This window comes from Momordica charantia (assembly GCF_013281855.1).
Source record: "Momordica charantia cultivar OHB3-1 chromosome 5 unlocalized genomic scaffold, Mcharantia_2.0 BLBB01000005.1, whole genome shotgun sequence".
Classification (NCBI taxonomy): domain Eukaryota; kingdom Viridiplantae; phylum Streptophyta; class Magnoliopsida; order Cucurbitales; family Cucurbitaceae; genus Momordica; species Momordica charantia.
Genome location: NW_028275163.1, coordinates 4,475,547 through 4,492,515, shown reverse-complemented (window position 1 = coordinate 4,492,515; position 16,969 = coordinate 4,475,547). Strand labels below are relative to the sequence as shown.

The following is a 16,969-nucleotide window of genomic DNA, read 5'->3' as shown; positions in this document are numbered from 1 at the left end:
ACTTCATATATGTAGTGGCTGAAGGAAATATTTACGCTTTGCAGTGAACAGAAGAAACTAAGTACAATGTGATAGAATGGACAATTTTAAATGATTTTCATTGCCAATATCAAAATACAGATTCTTGGTCCTAACCTCAAGTTCAGGGTTAACTACATATACGACTGTGCCTACAAAAAAAAGTGCCACCAAGACTCCTATACAACAGGAACATTTCTGCTTGGCCGTTGCCTAGTCTCCAGTGGTTTTCCTGCAAAACCATGAATAATAATAAGCATTTTCCCCTCATTGTATGAGTTAAGTTAAAACTAATGTTTCTTTCATGAGAACGTGAAAGATAGTGATAGAAACCCGATAGAAAGATTTGGAAATTGTATTGGAAGCTTAAAGAATAAGAAAATATATTAGGTTGGACAATCCCAAGTAATTCAGTGAGTTGAATACCTACTTTCTGAACTAGATCAAGCCACCATAGAAATAGCTTAACCTCCGCTAGCCCTCTATTTTCTTCCAGGAAGCATACTTGCTAACTATTGATATGCCCATACTCCTTACAGATAGTCAACACTAATTTAACTCTCAAAATAATCTAAAGATTCCATCAGATGGGTGCAACATCACAATTCATTTTGAAAAAATTTTCCATTTACAAGGGATACTCAAAAGAGATGGTGAAACAGTTCGAGGTAGTAACAGATACTTCCAAGACAAGTTAGTATTACTATTACCATCGGGCTGTAAGTTACAGCATAAATTGGCATGACACTCAGAGCTTTATAATTTATGGTTTTATAGAGTTACAACTTACAATAACTACATTATCACAAAAACACAAAAACGAGGAAATAAATTAAAGGGGGGAAATAATTTTCAAGTACCTGTATTACCTTCAAAATAGTTTGGTCAAACCGTCTAGGTAGATAATTTTTTTTGTGTCAATTCGACTGCGGCAATTTGTGGCCATGCAACACTGCTGCCAACAAACTTATTTGAGGCACTACCAGCAGGCAAACATTTCCCAGATGAGAATATGTCCAAACATTGAGCCAGATTATGGTCAGGTTTCCATGCAGACATTAAGGACCGACTATCCATCTGTTTTCCAAGGAAGAGCGATTGTGTTACATGAGTCATTCCTGATCACAAATTGATGCAAGCTGATGCTCAGGTAAAGTTTTCCAATTGGTACGATAAAAGACTATACTTCATAAACATACCCTATGCAACCGATGCCATTTGACAGACATTCAAATTAAATGACCCATACATACGTCATAATCTAGTGAGATTTGTGCGGAAACAACCACAAGACACGTGGTTTCCTCTAGACGGAAGATAAATTATGCGAAGCACAAAAACAGAAACTAAATCCACCAGCTAAGAGGCATGGAAACTACATTTCTAGCAGAATGACATTTTCAGACACTGACCCATGTCGGGTATATGATTTAAAGTGTTCCTAATTTTATTACTTTTAAAATCTTGGAGACATTTAACATTTTGATGGGCATGTTTTCCATGGAAAATGAAGAAAATAATTAAAATAATGAAAAAATTGATAATTTATTCATCAAGACTAGAAATAATTACCTTGTGACTAACATATATAAAAACATGTAGATAGTTTTAAAAGAAAAAAAAATACAGGTTTTGATCAATAAAACTTAATGTAGTGTGATAATATATGTGAAAGTGATGTTTGAGTTGCAACTTTCTTTACCCTGAAAGATGTGTGATCTGTGGGACGATTGTATTCTGTTGTTGGAAAATATTCTGTCCATCAAGTAATATGAATGACTTTACAATGTTAAATTTTGCTTAAAATTGAATGGATAAAAATACAGGTCTGACCTAAATTCTTATAAGTGTATAATTCAATACATTTGTATGGATCAGTATGCAAAAATATATTTATGTGACTCTATCATGTTCATGATACAGCTCCATCCATAATGTATCATTTTTGCCCTGTATCTGTGTCCATGCTTCTTAAATCAAGCCGAAAGACTGCCTTAGTAAGCTAATATGATAGACTATGTCAAGCATTAATCAGCATGGAAAAGGGGAGAAAGAAAACAAACTGACTGCTGACTATGCAAGGAACAATATGGCTATATATATATAGGAGAAACTTTAAAAACCGTTACATATTAGATAGAAAAGGGAACATTTTAAAATAATAGAGATCTATACCTTCTTTCCAATAATGTCATTAGTTTGTTCTTGAGATGACTCCTCCTGAGAAGAATTGTGAAATTGATTTATATTTTCCTTACAAATTTCCTTGCTAGATGCAACAGCCTCCCAGTAAAGATAACCAAGTGCCGAGCGCAAACGATTATTTCTTTGAGAGTAATATATTTTACTTGCAAGGGGTAACGGAACATCTGGTTGACAATATCAGAAAATGTCAGCAAGCAAAGCAAAATACAACATGAAAGAACTTGAGAAAAATAACTAAGGCATAGTCGGTTAAAAAATGAATTTTAGAACATCTTTATAGAAAAAAGAGCCTCTTATAAGATAATTATCAAATAGGTTCCACCCAATAACCTACTAATTATTCTTTCAAGTCCTACTCCACTAAGTACAGAAACGTTTAAGAGACCATACTACCCTGTTCTAGCAGACCAATCGGTTCTGTGCCTAACTGGATATCAGTTCAGTTTCACATTAAAAAAAACAGAGTACATTGATTCGGTTCTTGGTTTGGTCCAAAACCGAGAAAACAGAACTGGTGTGCACCCCTAGTTTGAATGTCTTCATTCTTTAGAATTCCCTAGATGAATACCCACGATAAACATCTCAAAGGATGTAACGTGTAGAACCATAAATTTCAATTCCAATTGAAAGGTGAGTTTCCAATACCCATGGACCTTCATCTATGTACTTCACAAAATTTATAGAAGCTAGTAACTCAAATATAATTCAATTTCAAGTATTGATTCTAAGATACACGTACGAGTGTCTACAAGCAGAGCTAACATTTCAAGTAAAACTGACTTTTGCCCAGACAGCAACTAATAAAGCTCTGTAAGTTGCAAATGTATACTTTTCAGTGCTATTCTTCCTGCGAGCACTATGGTTTAAATTCATCTTTCTAGCAATGATCTTAACACTTGATACACATTATGCATAAGAAAATGACAGACAGGGAGGGGAAACTGGCCTCAGGGGCATATTTTCTCACTTCTAATTTTTGTTTTAGTTGACGATGGTTCTAAAGCAGATGCCAGTAACAGCCCTTCACCAGTTATCCTACAAGAACACAAAAGGAGCTGAATCATATAGTTGATGACCATTTCTTAAAAATGGTTGCAAATGATAACATCTTTCATAAGCTAGATGCCTAGACCTCAGAAAAATAGTCCATGAAAACTTCCCAAAAAGAGAAGGAATTGTTCCACTAGGTAGGAGATTAGTGCAATTTGGGATTGATTGCATCTTCGCTGTCTCTTCAAACCTCCAACACCATGACATTTTGTCATTCTCCCCTATAAATATCATGCCTAGCCCTCTAGCTTGAATTGAACAGCTCCCCTTTCCTTTAGTAAATTTGTCTTGACAATAAAATGTTTTCTTATCTTGGTTATATATATATATAGATAGACAAGATATTTGTAAGAAAATAAAAACAATTTAATGTACTACAATATACTGGAAAACATAAACATCTTTAACAGACAATACAATGCTTAATATAACTGATCAGAATAATCTAACATTAGCAAAAAATCAGACGCAACAACTTGAAAAAGGCAAGTATAAGAAATAACAACTTGAAGAGTCTATGTAAACCTCCCTTAGCAGACACAAGTATGGAATGTTATCCCTCCAAAAAAAACAAGAAAATACATTTCAGAGTGAACTAATAGGAAGTTATGTGCACATGATAACTCATCACAGATAAAACAATTAAATGGCATACAAATGAAGAATGGATATACAATTTGGACCGCTTGGTGGAAGGATGCATCAAACTAGCTGAATCAGGACAGACTCCTGTACCACCATCCAGTATAGGTGACGCATTACAAGTTGAATTTCCTGAAGGAAAATAATACATATGAAACAACTAATATATACCATTGTAATTGGAAGTTTGAGAAATCGTTAGATTATGGTTTGCTCAAAATGTTGCTCAGCAATGGAATGTCATTCAAAATTGATTTGAAGACTCACTCCCCTCTTAAATTTCAATAACAATCTGATCCTAAAATATCTTGGCTTAAAATATAAGCCTCAAACGTTACTACTGAAATATGTGATCTATCTGAGCCAACAAAAGTTCATTACAGGAGAGGCAGACTACATCTCGAAATCAGTTCAGTCTAGACCTCTGCTATTACAAATAATATGGTATCATGGATGCTCACCCAGCCCACAGCTATTCCTTAAAACACCAGCAAGATCAAGATGCATAATATCAGAATATTTTATAGGAAGACAATGAGGCTCCCACCCCATAGTTGCACTAGTACATAGTTCATATGGATTGGAAAACTAGAAAAATTATATAAATAAACAATTAATAGCCACATAAATAAAGTACACGACCTCATTTATCCTGGATCAAAAATGAGGAAAGGAAATGATTAAAAGATGGCACAAACTATGGATAAAGATGGATTTACTTTTTGTCAACTTGACCATTTCAAATTGGTTATTAATTGGAAATGCTGGGGCAGCAGAATAATCTGCATATGTTGATTCAGATCCTTCTTTCTCCACAGCTGATATATCTAGGTTAACAATTAAAAAAAACTGTAACCCAATTACAAAACTAGCCTGCATCAAAAAATCGAAAAGGCAAAAAAACCTTTAAGATGGTATGCAATACTAACAAAAAAGAAAATGGGTTTTCTGAACAAAAACAAAACAGAGAAGGTTCATAAGCTACATTAAAGAAATTTCTCGAATTTCAGCACAAACTCGAGCACGAAAGAGATAGGAAGAACAGGAAGGCAAGAAGAGAGAAGCTCATCTTCCAACTAGAAACAGGAAAAAAAAAGTGATATGAAAGGATACTAGCATCAGCAGGCAGTAACTTTTTCTTCTCCTTCCTTGAGTTTTTTCTATGGCCCATCCCACCATCGAGATCCATAATAGTTCCTTGTTCAGAACTTAATGACCTGCAAAGTTCTGGTAAAACGACATGAAAATAACTCAGGAAAGCATCACGTTCAAACTGATACATAAAAGACTTTATAATGGGGATTCTGACAATAATCTTCAAATTCCATTGGCCAACACCAAGTGTAAACTAACAAAAAGTAATACAAACCTAATACTAATACTACGATACCTCAGCTGTAGGATAAGGTCAGAATTACAGGGTAAAACCTAACATATAAAGGAGAAAAAAGAGACCAAAAAGCACAATGCAAGTTTGTATTATGACTGATATTACCAAAATTTTTGGATTGGAGTAAAAAATAACAACAAACAAGCTCATGATAGATACTTTATTGTACAACTTAAAAGAATTTGTTAGAACCCGAACAAATTTCAATGAAAAGCGTGGAACATTCAAAATCAAAAAATTCTTCAAGCATGGACATAACATGATTGCATAATACAAGCATGGACACTCATCTTACGCTAAGTGTTGATGTAAATTTTGGACACTGATACGCTAAGATGTAATGAGAGTAAATAACATTAACTAAAGCAAGCATATTCAAAACCAGAACAGATGGCAAAAGTAGGTAAATTTCACATAACATGATTGCAGAAAGCCAGAAACGGTGAATACCCTACTCACAAAAAATAATGAATAAATAAATAACAAACCTTCATGAATGATATATTGGCTGGCCTTTACTGGCTTCTTACAGTTATTGCAACATACCTACACAATCAAATAAAAGAAGAATGAAGGTGAATTTAAATAAAATGGGAAATTTAATATGTTAGATGCATACACCAGATGCACATTATATCAAAGAAACAAAAGCTGCAATGTAATAAAACGAGATCCGAAAAGGACTGTCTGAGAAAATTGTTTCGCATTTGCTTCATCGTAAATCTTTAAAAAATGACAAGATGTTAAATATACAAACTATAACGTCACCAAACCATACCAAATTCAGGGGATCAGCCATAGGCTTCAAACCAAACACGTGCATGTCTGCATATAAAAACTAAAGTCAACAAGTTGCCTCAAAAATCCAAATGCCAATGAACAAAAACATTACTCATTCCACAGTACGATTTAAAAAAAAAATCTGAATTCCAATAAAACAATCAATACTTCACAATGCAATAACTAAAATTATTGCACCAGAATAGGATTAGGTACACACCTTCTTCATCAATTAAATTTGCTTCATCTGCATCACGAAGTTCTCTGTAGATAAATTCAGAAGCTAACTTCTGATGACCAACTTCCTCTGCCCAATAGTAAAAGAATATTAATGTCAATTATGACTCAAAATGACAGATGACATGTAACTAAGAAGATGGCATCATTCCTACAATGATAAATCTAACCAACTATGACATCGCCAAGCAAACAAACAAACAATAAAATTAAAAATGTAGGAAAAATGAAAAAAATAAATGGAGAACTAATATCTCTCAGTTTACCTGTAATAGTTCGCGAGAAACTCCCAGCAGCCAGAAGCCTAGTCATCACCGCCATTCTCCCATTTCCAACTGAGCATACCATTGAGACTAGGCAAATGTATTATGTACGGGGAGGAAGATGTTTTACACCGCTGGGAACAAAAACGTCATATGATAATATTAAAAATCACACAAAATCAAAATAAGCAAGCTGCAAACGGAAAAACAGGCAGGCGAACCCACCTGCATTGCCACAAACAATCAAATCATTTCCTCGTCACTCGATTACACTCGGAATATAGAGCTAGACTATATACATTAACAAAAATTCGTGAGTTTGACACCAGAAATCCTATAATTTTTAGGCGATTAGATGGCAACTTGTTCAACTTTTGACAAAACGAATAATCGATCGACATGCAAAACAAGCACACGAGCGAAAAACTCGATCGACGAAACAAAGCAGCAGAATAAAACAACAAAAAAAATGAGGAAAAAAAGGTAAAAATCATACCAAAATAGCAAACCAGAAGCAGCGAACAAAAAGAAAACTCACAAAGAGTAGCGCAAAACAAGGTTTGAAAAATGTGAAAATGAGAGTAAACCGCGGCAAACCTGCACGAAAACTCCTCCAATCATCCAGGTCCATAAAACCGGCGAGAAAACAGGGAATTCGAATCAATTGGTGAAACAAATATTGGGAAAAATTGAGAGAAATGCTGTGGAAGTGTGAAGGAAACCCTACGGAGGAAGCAAGAGAGAGCGGGAATTTTCTCTCCTCCCTCCCTCTCGCAGTTTTTTTGGTTCTCTTATCTGAAAATTTTGAACCGGACGAGACTCTTTTCTCTCTATCTTCGCCGCGCAAAGAGAAGAAAATGTGAGGTGGCATTGACAACTGCCAAATCAGAAATATTGGTCGCCGTTTTTATTTATTTTTATTTTTTTTGAGTTCTCCATTTTTATTTGCCTTTGGCCTTCGCCATCTGATTGTTGTGTATGATTGGTTTATAAAAATAATAAAAATAAAAGGAAGGATATCGGTGTTAACCTTGAACTTTGAAGTTTGTGTCAAGTTTAACCATTGTTACAGGTGAATTAAAACAAAACAAAGAGCATAGATCGAAGGATCAAATCTCAAGAGTCAATATTGGATATAAAATAACCGTCTGAAAACTCAAAAACTAAGATTGAATGATCAAATCCCAGGAGTCAATACTGGATATCAAACAATCGTCTGAAAATTCAAAGACTAAGATTTGAGAAGCAAACTCGTCTCGAAGATCGAGGATTATATCTTAATCTTTTTTTTTTTTTACTTTTTAGATATAGAAGGGCTCGAACATGGATATTGGATATTAACACATAAACCTGTTGCCACTGCACTTTTTTCCTATAAAAATAAAACATTTTTTGTTATAATACATCATTATAAATATGAAGGTACAGAGCATTAAAAATACATATTTAACTTGAAATTACTAACGTCTCAAACCATTTAGAGATTCGCAGAAGAAAAAGAGAGAGAGAGAGTGCGCGAAAACATCCCGTTTCCTTTATTTATTTCCCTCTTGCTTTTTAAATTTGAAAGTGAAAGGGCCAAAGCAATAGCTAAATTTGATAGGATGTGAGCTTTTTGGGCAGCCATTAATGAATGGTGTGTGGTGGGATGCAAATGAATGTTCGCACGTGGTAAATTTTGGGTCTCCATCATGCATAAACGAAAACAATTTAAATATTTTCATTTGCAGAATAATAATAATAATTTGGTGGAGGAGGTTGAATTATTATTATTATTATTACTACTATTATTTTTCATTGGAGACGTTGAGCTACTACTACTATTATTAATTTATTAATTATTATTCATTGAAGAGGTTGAATTAGATGGGGAATTGTATAAGGTTTGGGGCTATTTGATAACTATTTGGTCTTTTTATTAACTATTTTAATAAATAATTTACTTGTTCACTTTTTCCCCTTATTTTTTGTTTGTAATATAATTCTACAAAAATATTTACGAAACATTACAAAATAATTTTAAAAACACATAGTTTTTTAATGCATTCTTACCCAGATACAAAAATTTAAAATTTTAAACAAAACAAACATGAACATAAAACTAATTCGAATTTGAATTAACCAATTTCTACGAACTTTATTAAATTGTTATCGAAACACTGTTTTAAGAACTTTTTAAAATCTTTTAAATAGTTGTAGATCTTAGTTAAATTACAGAATAAAAAGTTGAATCTATCCGTGTGAACATGTTATACTCAAAAATAAAAAATTCCTTTAAAATTATAAAAATAAAAATAAAAAACATATATCTTTCAAACCATTTTAAAAATATGACTAAAACTTATGAACAAAAATTCAAATACTAGATTATTAGATTAAGAACAAAAGAATTTAAATTACGAAAGTTTGTTAGCATGCATAGTTTCAATTCTATCTCTATAGTATTAAAAATTTCAATTTAATTTTAGAATTGTATTAAAAATTTCAATTTAATTTCTATCGTCTACACTTATCTTATGTTCTCTGGTTAAAACTTAAAAGAAATAAGTTTTAAACTGCCTTTTTACTACCAAAACAACTCTTATTTATTTCTTTATTTTAATATACTCGAAAGCTTAATAAAGTCAAATATCCAATTAGAAAATATCAACTCTGTGATGCAATAATAGCGATGATTTGTGAGCATTGACCAAACTATAAAGACAATATTGAAACTGCAATTCAAACCATGAGATTAAATTAAAACTACGTCTAAAATATGTGGACTAAATTTGTAATTTTATTGGAGACGGATTATCACATACCACGTGTCAACATTGGAGGTCATTACTCACCATGATGAAGAGAAGAACCGGATGAATCTCATTATTCCAACGACTCCAGGCAGCTCAACAAGTCAAGCAGAGTCGAACTATATTTCACCTCTCGCCCAACCTTCGCAAAGGACGAGCCAATTTTGAAGAGCACTTGCAGATGCAAAGCACTAGACACAATCTTTGAAAAGGTGCCGCAACTTGGGCAGTTGGAGATCTTGGAGTGCTGTCGAAAGCCATAGAGATCCCCGCCTCTCATGCAAAGTACATAAAACTATATTCTCTCTCGAATATAAATCGAATAAGTACTAACTAGAATGTTGGAGTGCTAACTCCATTTTGCATGTCCCTACATTTGCCAATATCGTCCATTTGAGTTATGCCAAGAGACTTTGATTTTTTCTTCTTGATCAAACAGATTTAATACTAAAAAGTAATCGATGATGAACTTTAATTTTCCAAAAATGGACAACTAAAGATACGATTGACTTGATATATTTTGACAAGAAAAAAAAAAGAACAAAAAGAAAAGTTGGAGCCCGTGAGAGAAAATAGGTAGCACGTGACTGCCTCCCAGGCGAAGTCGTGCGCACGCCTTTTTGATCGTTCTTTCTTTTCTCAATAAAACGCCGCCGTTTCTTTCAGTGCTCTGGTAACTATGTCTGGCTCAAAAAGGAACGCGGGAACCGCAATTTTGAAAACCATGTGCCCCAATCTACTATATCACTATTTTTTGGTTTTTAAAAAATGTCACAAAAATAAATTTGGGTTTATCTCATATAATTGTATAAGTTTACAATTTATGTCATTTTGTAAAATTTAAAACTAATGTTATATATAAAAATCCACAATCTCATAGTGCTATTTTTGCAACTTACTCATTTTTTTGGTTAAAATATTATTTTGGTTTAAGCTTCAGTTCATTTTGATCTCTACTTTCAAAAGGTTAATTTCAATTCTTATATTTTTAAAATGTTCATTTTGGTCCTATTTGCACCATTTTAACACAAATTCTATACATCATAGAGACCATTTAATATAAAGTTAATAGATACATTTCAAGAAATATATTAGATGTGGTATCATGTTCAAATTGCGATAGAAAAATAAAATTAAGTGATCAAAATAGTCACTTTTTAAAAATACAAGAACTGAAGTTAAAAATACAGAGACCGAACAAAAAAGTAGGATCGAACCTCCGATCTCTAGGAAATGAGCCAAATATATTAATTGTTAAGCTATGCTAATGTTATCATTTATAAGTGGTTTAAGGTTTAGAATCATAATTATAACCATTATAAGTGGTGAGTAAATTAGAAAGATTTGTAAGCAACTCTTTTTCATTATTAGATATCTCAATGACAAAAAATATTGAGATTTAATACCTTTAAAATTTTATTTTTAAAATAAAAATTATAATGTGAAATTGAATAGAATGCAGGTGCAAGCCAAGATCCAAAAATTTCAACAAAGCGGAACAAACCGAGTCAGTTCTGTTTTCTAAAATAAAACAAAAAAAAAAGTCATAAATTTTGTTGGTTTGAATCAGAAAAAGAAAAGAATAATCACATAATCTTGAATTGTTCTCTTGACAAAAAAGACCACCGGCTTAGAAGGTATACCATCTATACGCTTAACGCATCCAACAATAATTCTAGCACAGTCGAGATCTTAATCATTCAATGCCATTCTTTTTCTGTATTATCATAATAACGATTTAAAAAAAAATCCTAAATAAAAAATTAGATGGCCATATATAAATATTATGATTATGAATTATGATTATCAAGTATCCTACATAATTTAATAGATAGACTTTTTTCTTACCAAGTTTTTCTATTTTTTGGTTCGGCCTACATTGGACATTCGAGATAGGAATAGAATACCCAAACACCCAAAAGGAAGAAATAAGAAAGAATCAATATCTTTGTACATGTCGACCCGAGCAGATCAACTGGTTAGACATTCGTATCCATAGCTCTTATAGACTCCTCCCTATCGTTATTCCTACGTAGATTCTAAAAAAATGCTTTACACGTGATTATAGAGAAGCACACACCAAGTCATATACAACAATAAAAATTCTACCCTAAATGATCAAAGACAGCAGCCAAGTCCAAAGTCTAAAAAGAACAGATATTAAACAGTACCTGATGGAGCCCCACTGCTTTGTTCTGCTTCTGCTAGGGATGGATAAAGTATCCAACAACAAGACTGATGAAAGCAACCATCACAACATACATCAAGGGGAAGCCTACTTGGATACTTCTTTGGCCAGTTTTTCTGAGTGTCTCCTGAAACAAGAAATCAGTATCATGTCCCTAGACTCCCCAGGATATAAAACCGGGGATCGGACCGCTATTGACATGAACCGTCCAGGACTTCAAATGATGATACACTTTTATTTTAGAGGTTTGGAACATAATAAGTAGGGGTATTTTAGTCTTTTTGTTATGGTGGATGAGGTGGCATCTAGGATTTAGTCGGGAGCCTATCTAAAAAGTCTTGTCATTAGGTTGTTTGACGCATCAGTTTTGATGAATGAAGTTTAGCCTTTGAGCTTTTCCTTTCATGTTGGTCGGAGAATGAATTTTTGTGAGTATTAATTAGAGGTTCATATACTCAAAGGTTCCTAATTCCAATTCACTAGAATTTTCATATCAACTATACTATAATTATAAAAGATATCTTGAATTAATGCGTAATAGAGCCTCTAGTTTATAGTTTCGCCCATTCCAAACAAAGGTGATGGCAGTTAAAAAATATCGAAGAAGCAGCTCAATATATTGAGCATGAGAAAGCAACTAATCTTACGCCCGTTCCAAGAAGGCCTGAGACTGATGACTCGAATCATCTTTACTTTTTTTTCCTTACCAATGATTTGGGTCTCTAGATTTTTCTTCATTTTATTTCATTTCATTTTTTTCATTCACAAACTTTTGGAACATTCATGCTTGGCTCTTGAATTTTAATCAATTTTCTAATTCAGTTCCAACTTTTTAAAACCTTAACTTTAGTCTCCAAAGTCTCTACCACCAAAATCTTATTTCTGAGTTACTAAGGTGCCTTTTTAATTTTCTGTGTTTGTTTTTTTTACATTTTCATTAGTAAGTTTTTCACTAAAGCATATTTGAATTTTTGCTAAATTTCAAAAACAAAAATAAGTTTTAAAACTACTCCTTTTGTTTTCAAAACTTGGCCTAAGTTTTTAGAAAGGTTGATAAAAATATATAACAAACAAAGGAATATATAAGAATTTTTGCTAAATTTCAAAAACAAAAATAAGTTTTAAAACTACTCCTTTTGTTTTCAAAACTTGGCCTAAGTTTTTAGAAAGGTTGATAAAAATATATAACAAACAAAGGAATATATAAGTGAAACTTGAAAGTAATATTTCTATCTTAATTTTTAAAAACAGAAAATAAAAACGAATTAGTTATTGAACAGGAGTGGCATCATATTTAGATTAACATATTTAAGGAACCAAAACAATATGGGGTTTGATGTGAGTTGACTGAGGCTTAAAAGCGTAAAAGACCGAAATACGAAAAAAAAAAAACAAAAAAAGACTTACCAAGTCACGCTTAAGCATTCCCCTTTCTTGAGTGGTTACCATCCTCTCCTGTTTCAACCTCATTATGGTAGCTTCAGCCTGCATATGTTTCATAAATTCTTATTAGTAGCTAATCAGATATATCTAGTTAGAACTTAGAAACATGAAAGCTATACTGGGGCGTTAGAAATCCTTGCTCTTAAAATATATGCAAAGCTAATAAGAGGACCTAAAGCTTTTTTTTTTTTTTTTGATGAGACCATGCATGAGAATGAGGTTGAGCAGGAGAGGGAACTTTGTTAAAAGAGGCAAGAAGGGAAAGGAGGAGGTGAGTAATCACTGAGAAGTTAAATTGCTTAGTGAGAGATCCAGGAACCTCAAAATCCTGAGTAGTTGGGTTGAATCCGGATTCCTTAAATACTATCATTATTTTCTGCCTCCGTGAACTGAGAACTCGTCGCAGTAGAGACATAGTTAGCGACATGAGAAAACAAACAATGCAACACCTATACATTTAAAGACCAGGGGATGTCTCCAGAAATTTCACTCACAAGCCATAAACTTATCCAATCAACTAAACGTAACTTGCCAATTTCCACAGTTAATTTTCCTTGTTTGTAGTAAAGAGATTCATAAGTACTACTTGATAATCTAACTTCAAGAGAAAAGGCCTACCTCTAGTAGTTCTGCATCCATGATAGTTAGCTTTGATTTCAGTTCTTCAAAGTCCTTAGTTAAGTTCAACTCTGGCACATCCTTCACTGGTTTCAATTCCTCAGTTTCCCCGTATGGTGTTGTTTCAATATTGTCAATTGGTTCGGCCACCACACCCTCATTTTGTTTCATTGCAACATCCTCGGCTGCTCTATTCTCATCTGAATCTCTACAAGCATCAACTTTGTCAACTCCCTCAGCAACCTGGTACATCATAGTTCAAACACACGAGGAACATATTCAATCATATTGTGAAAAAAGAATACCGATAAACCATTCAGAAGAAATCCACGTGTCTCATAACTGCAGGAATTAAAACCCATGTAGCTTTTCATGCAATATTATTTTTTGATAACCGGGAGTCGGAGCTTTGCTCTCCTATACCAAGGGTCTTAGCCCGCCCTAAGGTCCGAGCTGAGAGACATTAAGGATTTTTGGTATTAAGCTCACCTGAAGATTCGAAATTGAGACCTCTAAACTAATATGACCGACCAAGCCCTGGCCAACATGACCACCCCTTGGGGCAGCTTTTCATGCAATATTAAGACCACAAGCACGAAGATTTTAAACATACAATAACAATAAATGGACATATACTTCGATGGGAAATCCCTTTAAAATTGAAAACTAGAGAGACCCTGACAAGAACATAAATATAAGCATACATGACAAGACAGAGGTGCTTTCATTGCCATACCTTATAAGGTGGAGATAACTGTACAGCGGTATCAACTGGTCTAAGTTCATCTATGTGTTCACAGGTATCAAGTCCATTGGCATCTTCTGCAACCTAGAATTCCAATCAAGAGATACATTCCAAAAGCGAAGCAAAGTTCAACCACAATACAATCATGTCTTCCACCAGAAGAAAAAGAATGCATAATAACAGTAGACATACCTATAGCTTAATTGAAAACCCATATTATATACATACATATTAAAATATCCTCAAATTTGAAACTTGAAACAACCCACCAATCAGACTTAAGTAGGTGGAGACTAACGGGAGAGAGAAATAAAGAAGAGACTTTTAGCAATACTACAACATAAACACATGAAAGGTGCATAGTTACTCTTACCTTATGAGGAGGTATGTTTTCAACTCCATTCTGCATTCTATCTTTTGGCATGGAGATTTCATGACTTGAATCTTGTTTCAACTCTCCATTAATTGGTAACAAAACCGGAGGCGGTGTTGCGCTTACTAGAGAAACCTTCAGCTTCTTCTCTTCAATGTGCTTGCTGCTATCTTTCGCAAACTGCCTTGCAGAACAAAATCTTAGAAGAAGGCATGTAAAACAAGCAACAACTACAAATTCTCACCACGTCAGATGTGATATCCTCTTCAGATGTTCCGGGGGGGATGACTGTGCCTTGTACCAGGAATTTGTCCTTGCATTGCACATCAGGTGGGGCTGTACGCTGAGCAAGCATGGTGACTGCATGGATCCAAAAGTGAAGATCAAGTAATCCATCCGAGTCAGTATCAGAGCATAAATATTAAAAAAAAACCTTTAAAAACAGAGGTTTTTGAAGTTTGCATCTAATTGCCATCTTATTAAGTCTTTGAAACAGTTTAGACCGGTTGGCAGTTTGGCGTCTACAAAGTAGTAGATAACTATGTCTAACTCCATGCTAACACTTAACACCACCAACTTTTTAAAAGAATGACAGGAAGAGATACCTGTGAAGTCACATGTATCTTTGGGCTTAATGATGCCAGTATTGGGTCGCACACAGTACTTCTTAGGAGATGTAGTTTTTACCTGCGAACCAATTTTGTATATTAAATACAGCTATGCAGCAAAACAAGCCCTTAAGATTCTTTTCAATTTTGGATTCTATTTGAGAAAATAGAAATTTAATAATAGAACAAATTTAAATTATAATAAATATAACACTGAAAAGGTAGGTTGGTAGGAAAAAAAAATATTGTGGGATTCATTTGGAATACTGCACCTTGAAAGCAATAAATTGCTCAGACTTATTGATAAGATGTATCAAGCATGAACTTTGCTTCTTCAACTCGACTGGAGAGAGAGGGTGCAAAACTTGTTAAAATAACACTGCAGGAAATGAGTGCATAGACCAGAACATTCTTTTTATCCCTTTTTATTTGCACAACATACATGCATATACAATCAAAGATGGACTTGAAATCCTTTTAAATCTAGAAAATTTGGTTATGTAATCCAGCTAGTAAATCTTATTGAACATTTTAACTTCACAGGCTCAAGAAATAAACTGAATTAGCTAAATAATGCAAAAGATTTGATCTATTTTCTTCTTATTATAACTTGTAGGTTAGCAGGTATAAGCTACAACTTAGTCTAATCTACGCCAACAATATTTTACAACGTGATTTAAGCCCCACCTTCATCTAAAACAATTTAAAGCAGTAAAAGTAGATGCACGAGTCAAATTCTGCAGCGGTCTCAGTGACGTCTTGCCTGACAACATATTATTGGATGTCCACCATGCATTTAAACAAGACGTAAAGAGGAAGACAAAACTCAATAAGAAAAAAAACTCTTCAGCTTACAAGTGAATTTAAGTTCGCCTGGCTGAATTTCGAAAAGCTCCGTAGTCATGGCTCTATCCACTTAACCAACGATCAATTTCTAAAAATGCCATTGCAGAAAAACCTCAGTCATCAGAGGTTAGTAGTTGAAGTAAACCAAGAAGCGGAATTTCATAAGAATAATGAAAAGTAGATACAGTAACAGACTCCATTGATCTACTAATCCAGAAAGGGCAAATCAGAACACTCTAATGCAAGTAAGCAAAAACAATCAGATCAGACTAACAAAACAACTCCAATGGTGCTCGAGAGTGCTGAAAAAACCGTAATCTAGCATGAACTTAACAAATTGAAATAGTTAAAGCTGCAAAACCACCCTTTCACAAACGTAATCATCCGCTCAAACTTCACCAATCTCTAACAATAAACGTATCATCAGACTCCAACCATACCCCATTCCTCAGCAAAACTCGCCAAACACGTCAAGCAAGCAAGATACACAAAGCATGTCGACAAAAATACACGAAATTGAAACGGAAAAACCAGCGGGATCTGAGGAAAACAGATTAGAAAATGAGGTGTACAGTACAGTACCAACCTCCACTTGAAGCGATTACGCGAGTGAACTCGAACTTGGAGGAGCGAGTCTGGAGTTTGTTGGAGAGATCTGAGCTCAGAAGCAGAAGAGAGGAAAATGAATGGAAGTTGAAGCAGAGGATGAGGAGAAGTTAAAGCTTAAAGCAAAGAAAATGGAGGAAATTTTTTGGGCTTGCGGAATGTTAA

At 33.9% G+C, this 16,969-nt stretch overlaps 2 protein-coding genes across 9 annotated transcripts; both read right to left on the bottom strand.

The window, feature by feature from the left end:
• Positions 1 to 74: 74 nt before the first annotated feature.
• Positions 75 to 7,468, bottom strand: LOC111009285 (uncharacterized). 8 transcript variants are annotated; one of them, XM_022282333.2, is made up of 13 exons: positions 7,124 to 7,463; positions 6,811 to 6,876; positions 6,589 to 6,719; positions 6,306 to 6,392; positions 6,084 to 6,130; positions 5,794 to 5,851; positions 5,029 to 5,142; positions 4,635 to 4,742; positions 3,948 to 4,047; positions 3,191 to 3,258; positions 2,194 to 2,387; positions 888 to 1,095; positions 75 to 250 (listed from the first exon to the last, which is right to left on the bottom strand). In XM_022282333.2, exons 3-12 carry the CDS (start codon positions 6,668 to 6,670, stop codon positions 913 to 915), a joined length of 1,041 nt encoding a protein of 346 aa, XP_022138025.1. In that variant the 5' UTR covers positions 6,671 to 6,719; positions 6,811 to 6,876; positions 7,124 to 7,463; the 3' UTR covers positions 75 to 250; positions 888 to 912. The 8 variants fall into 8 exon arrangements, with proteins under 8 accessions (XP_022138025.1, XP_022138023.1, XP_022138022.1 ...); XM_022282331.2 differs by having other exon boundaries at positions 7,183 to 7,463; XM_022282330.2 differs by lacking the exon at positions 6,811 to 6,876 and having other exon boundaries at positions 7,124 to 7,462.
• A 3,831-nt stretch (positions 7,469 to 11,299) lies between these two features.
• On the bottom strand, positions 11,300 to 16,969 carry LOC111009132 (vesicle-associated protein 2-2). The gene is made up of 10 exons (XM_022282079.2): positions 16,785 to 16,969; positions 16,208 to 16,286; positions 15,625 to 15,695; positions 15,350 to 15,431; positions 14,989 to 15,104; positions 14,745 to 14,924; positions 14,363 to 14,455; positions 13,627 to 13,869; positions 12,973 to 13,050; positions 11,300 to 11,692 (listed from the first exon to the last, which is right to left on the bottom strand). The coding sequence occupies exons 2-10, from the start codon at positions 16,254 to 16,256 to the stop codon at positions 11,582 to 11,584; spliced, it is 1,023 nt and encodes a 340-aa protein (XP_022137771.1). The 5' UTR covers positions 16,257 to 16,286; positions 16,785 to 16,969; the 3' UTR covers positions 11,300 to 11,581.

Bases quoted from the DNA above. Each gene is read 5' to 3' on its own strand.
- LOC111009285 (XM_022282333.2), bottom strand. From the start codon at position 6,670: ATGGTATGCTCAGTTGGAAATGGGAGAATGGCGGTGATGACTAGGCTT. The intron at 5,143-5,793 runs GTTTGTTATTTA...TCGTTTTACCAG, and splicing joins CCAATATATCATTCATGAAG to AACTTTGCAGGTCATTAAGT. The intron at 4,743-5,028 runs GTATCCTTTCAT...TTGTTAACCTAG, and splicing joins GTTACTGCCTGCTGATGCTA to ATATATCAGCTGTGGAGAAA.
- LOC111009132 (XM_022282079.2), bottom strand. From the start codon at position 16,256: ATGACTACGGAGCTTTTCGAAATTCAGCCAGGCGAACTTAAATTCACT. The intron at 15,105-15,349 runs GTATCTCTTCCT...GGATCCATGCAG, and splicing joins AGATACATGTGACTTCACAG to TCACCATGCTTGCTCAGCGT. The intron at 13,051-13,626 runs GTAGGCCTTTTC...AAACATATGCAG, and splicing joins TGGATGCAGAACTACTAGAG to GCTGAAGCTACCATAATGAG.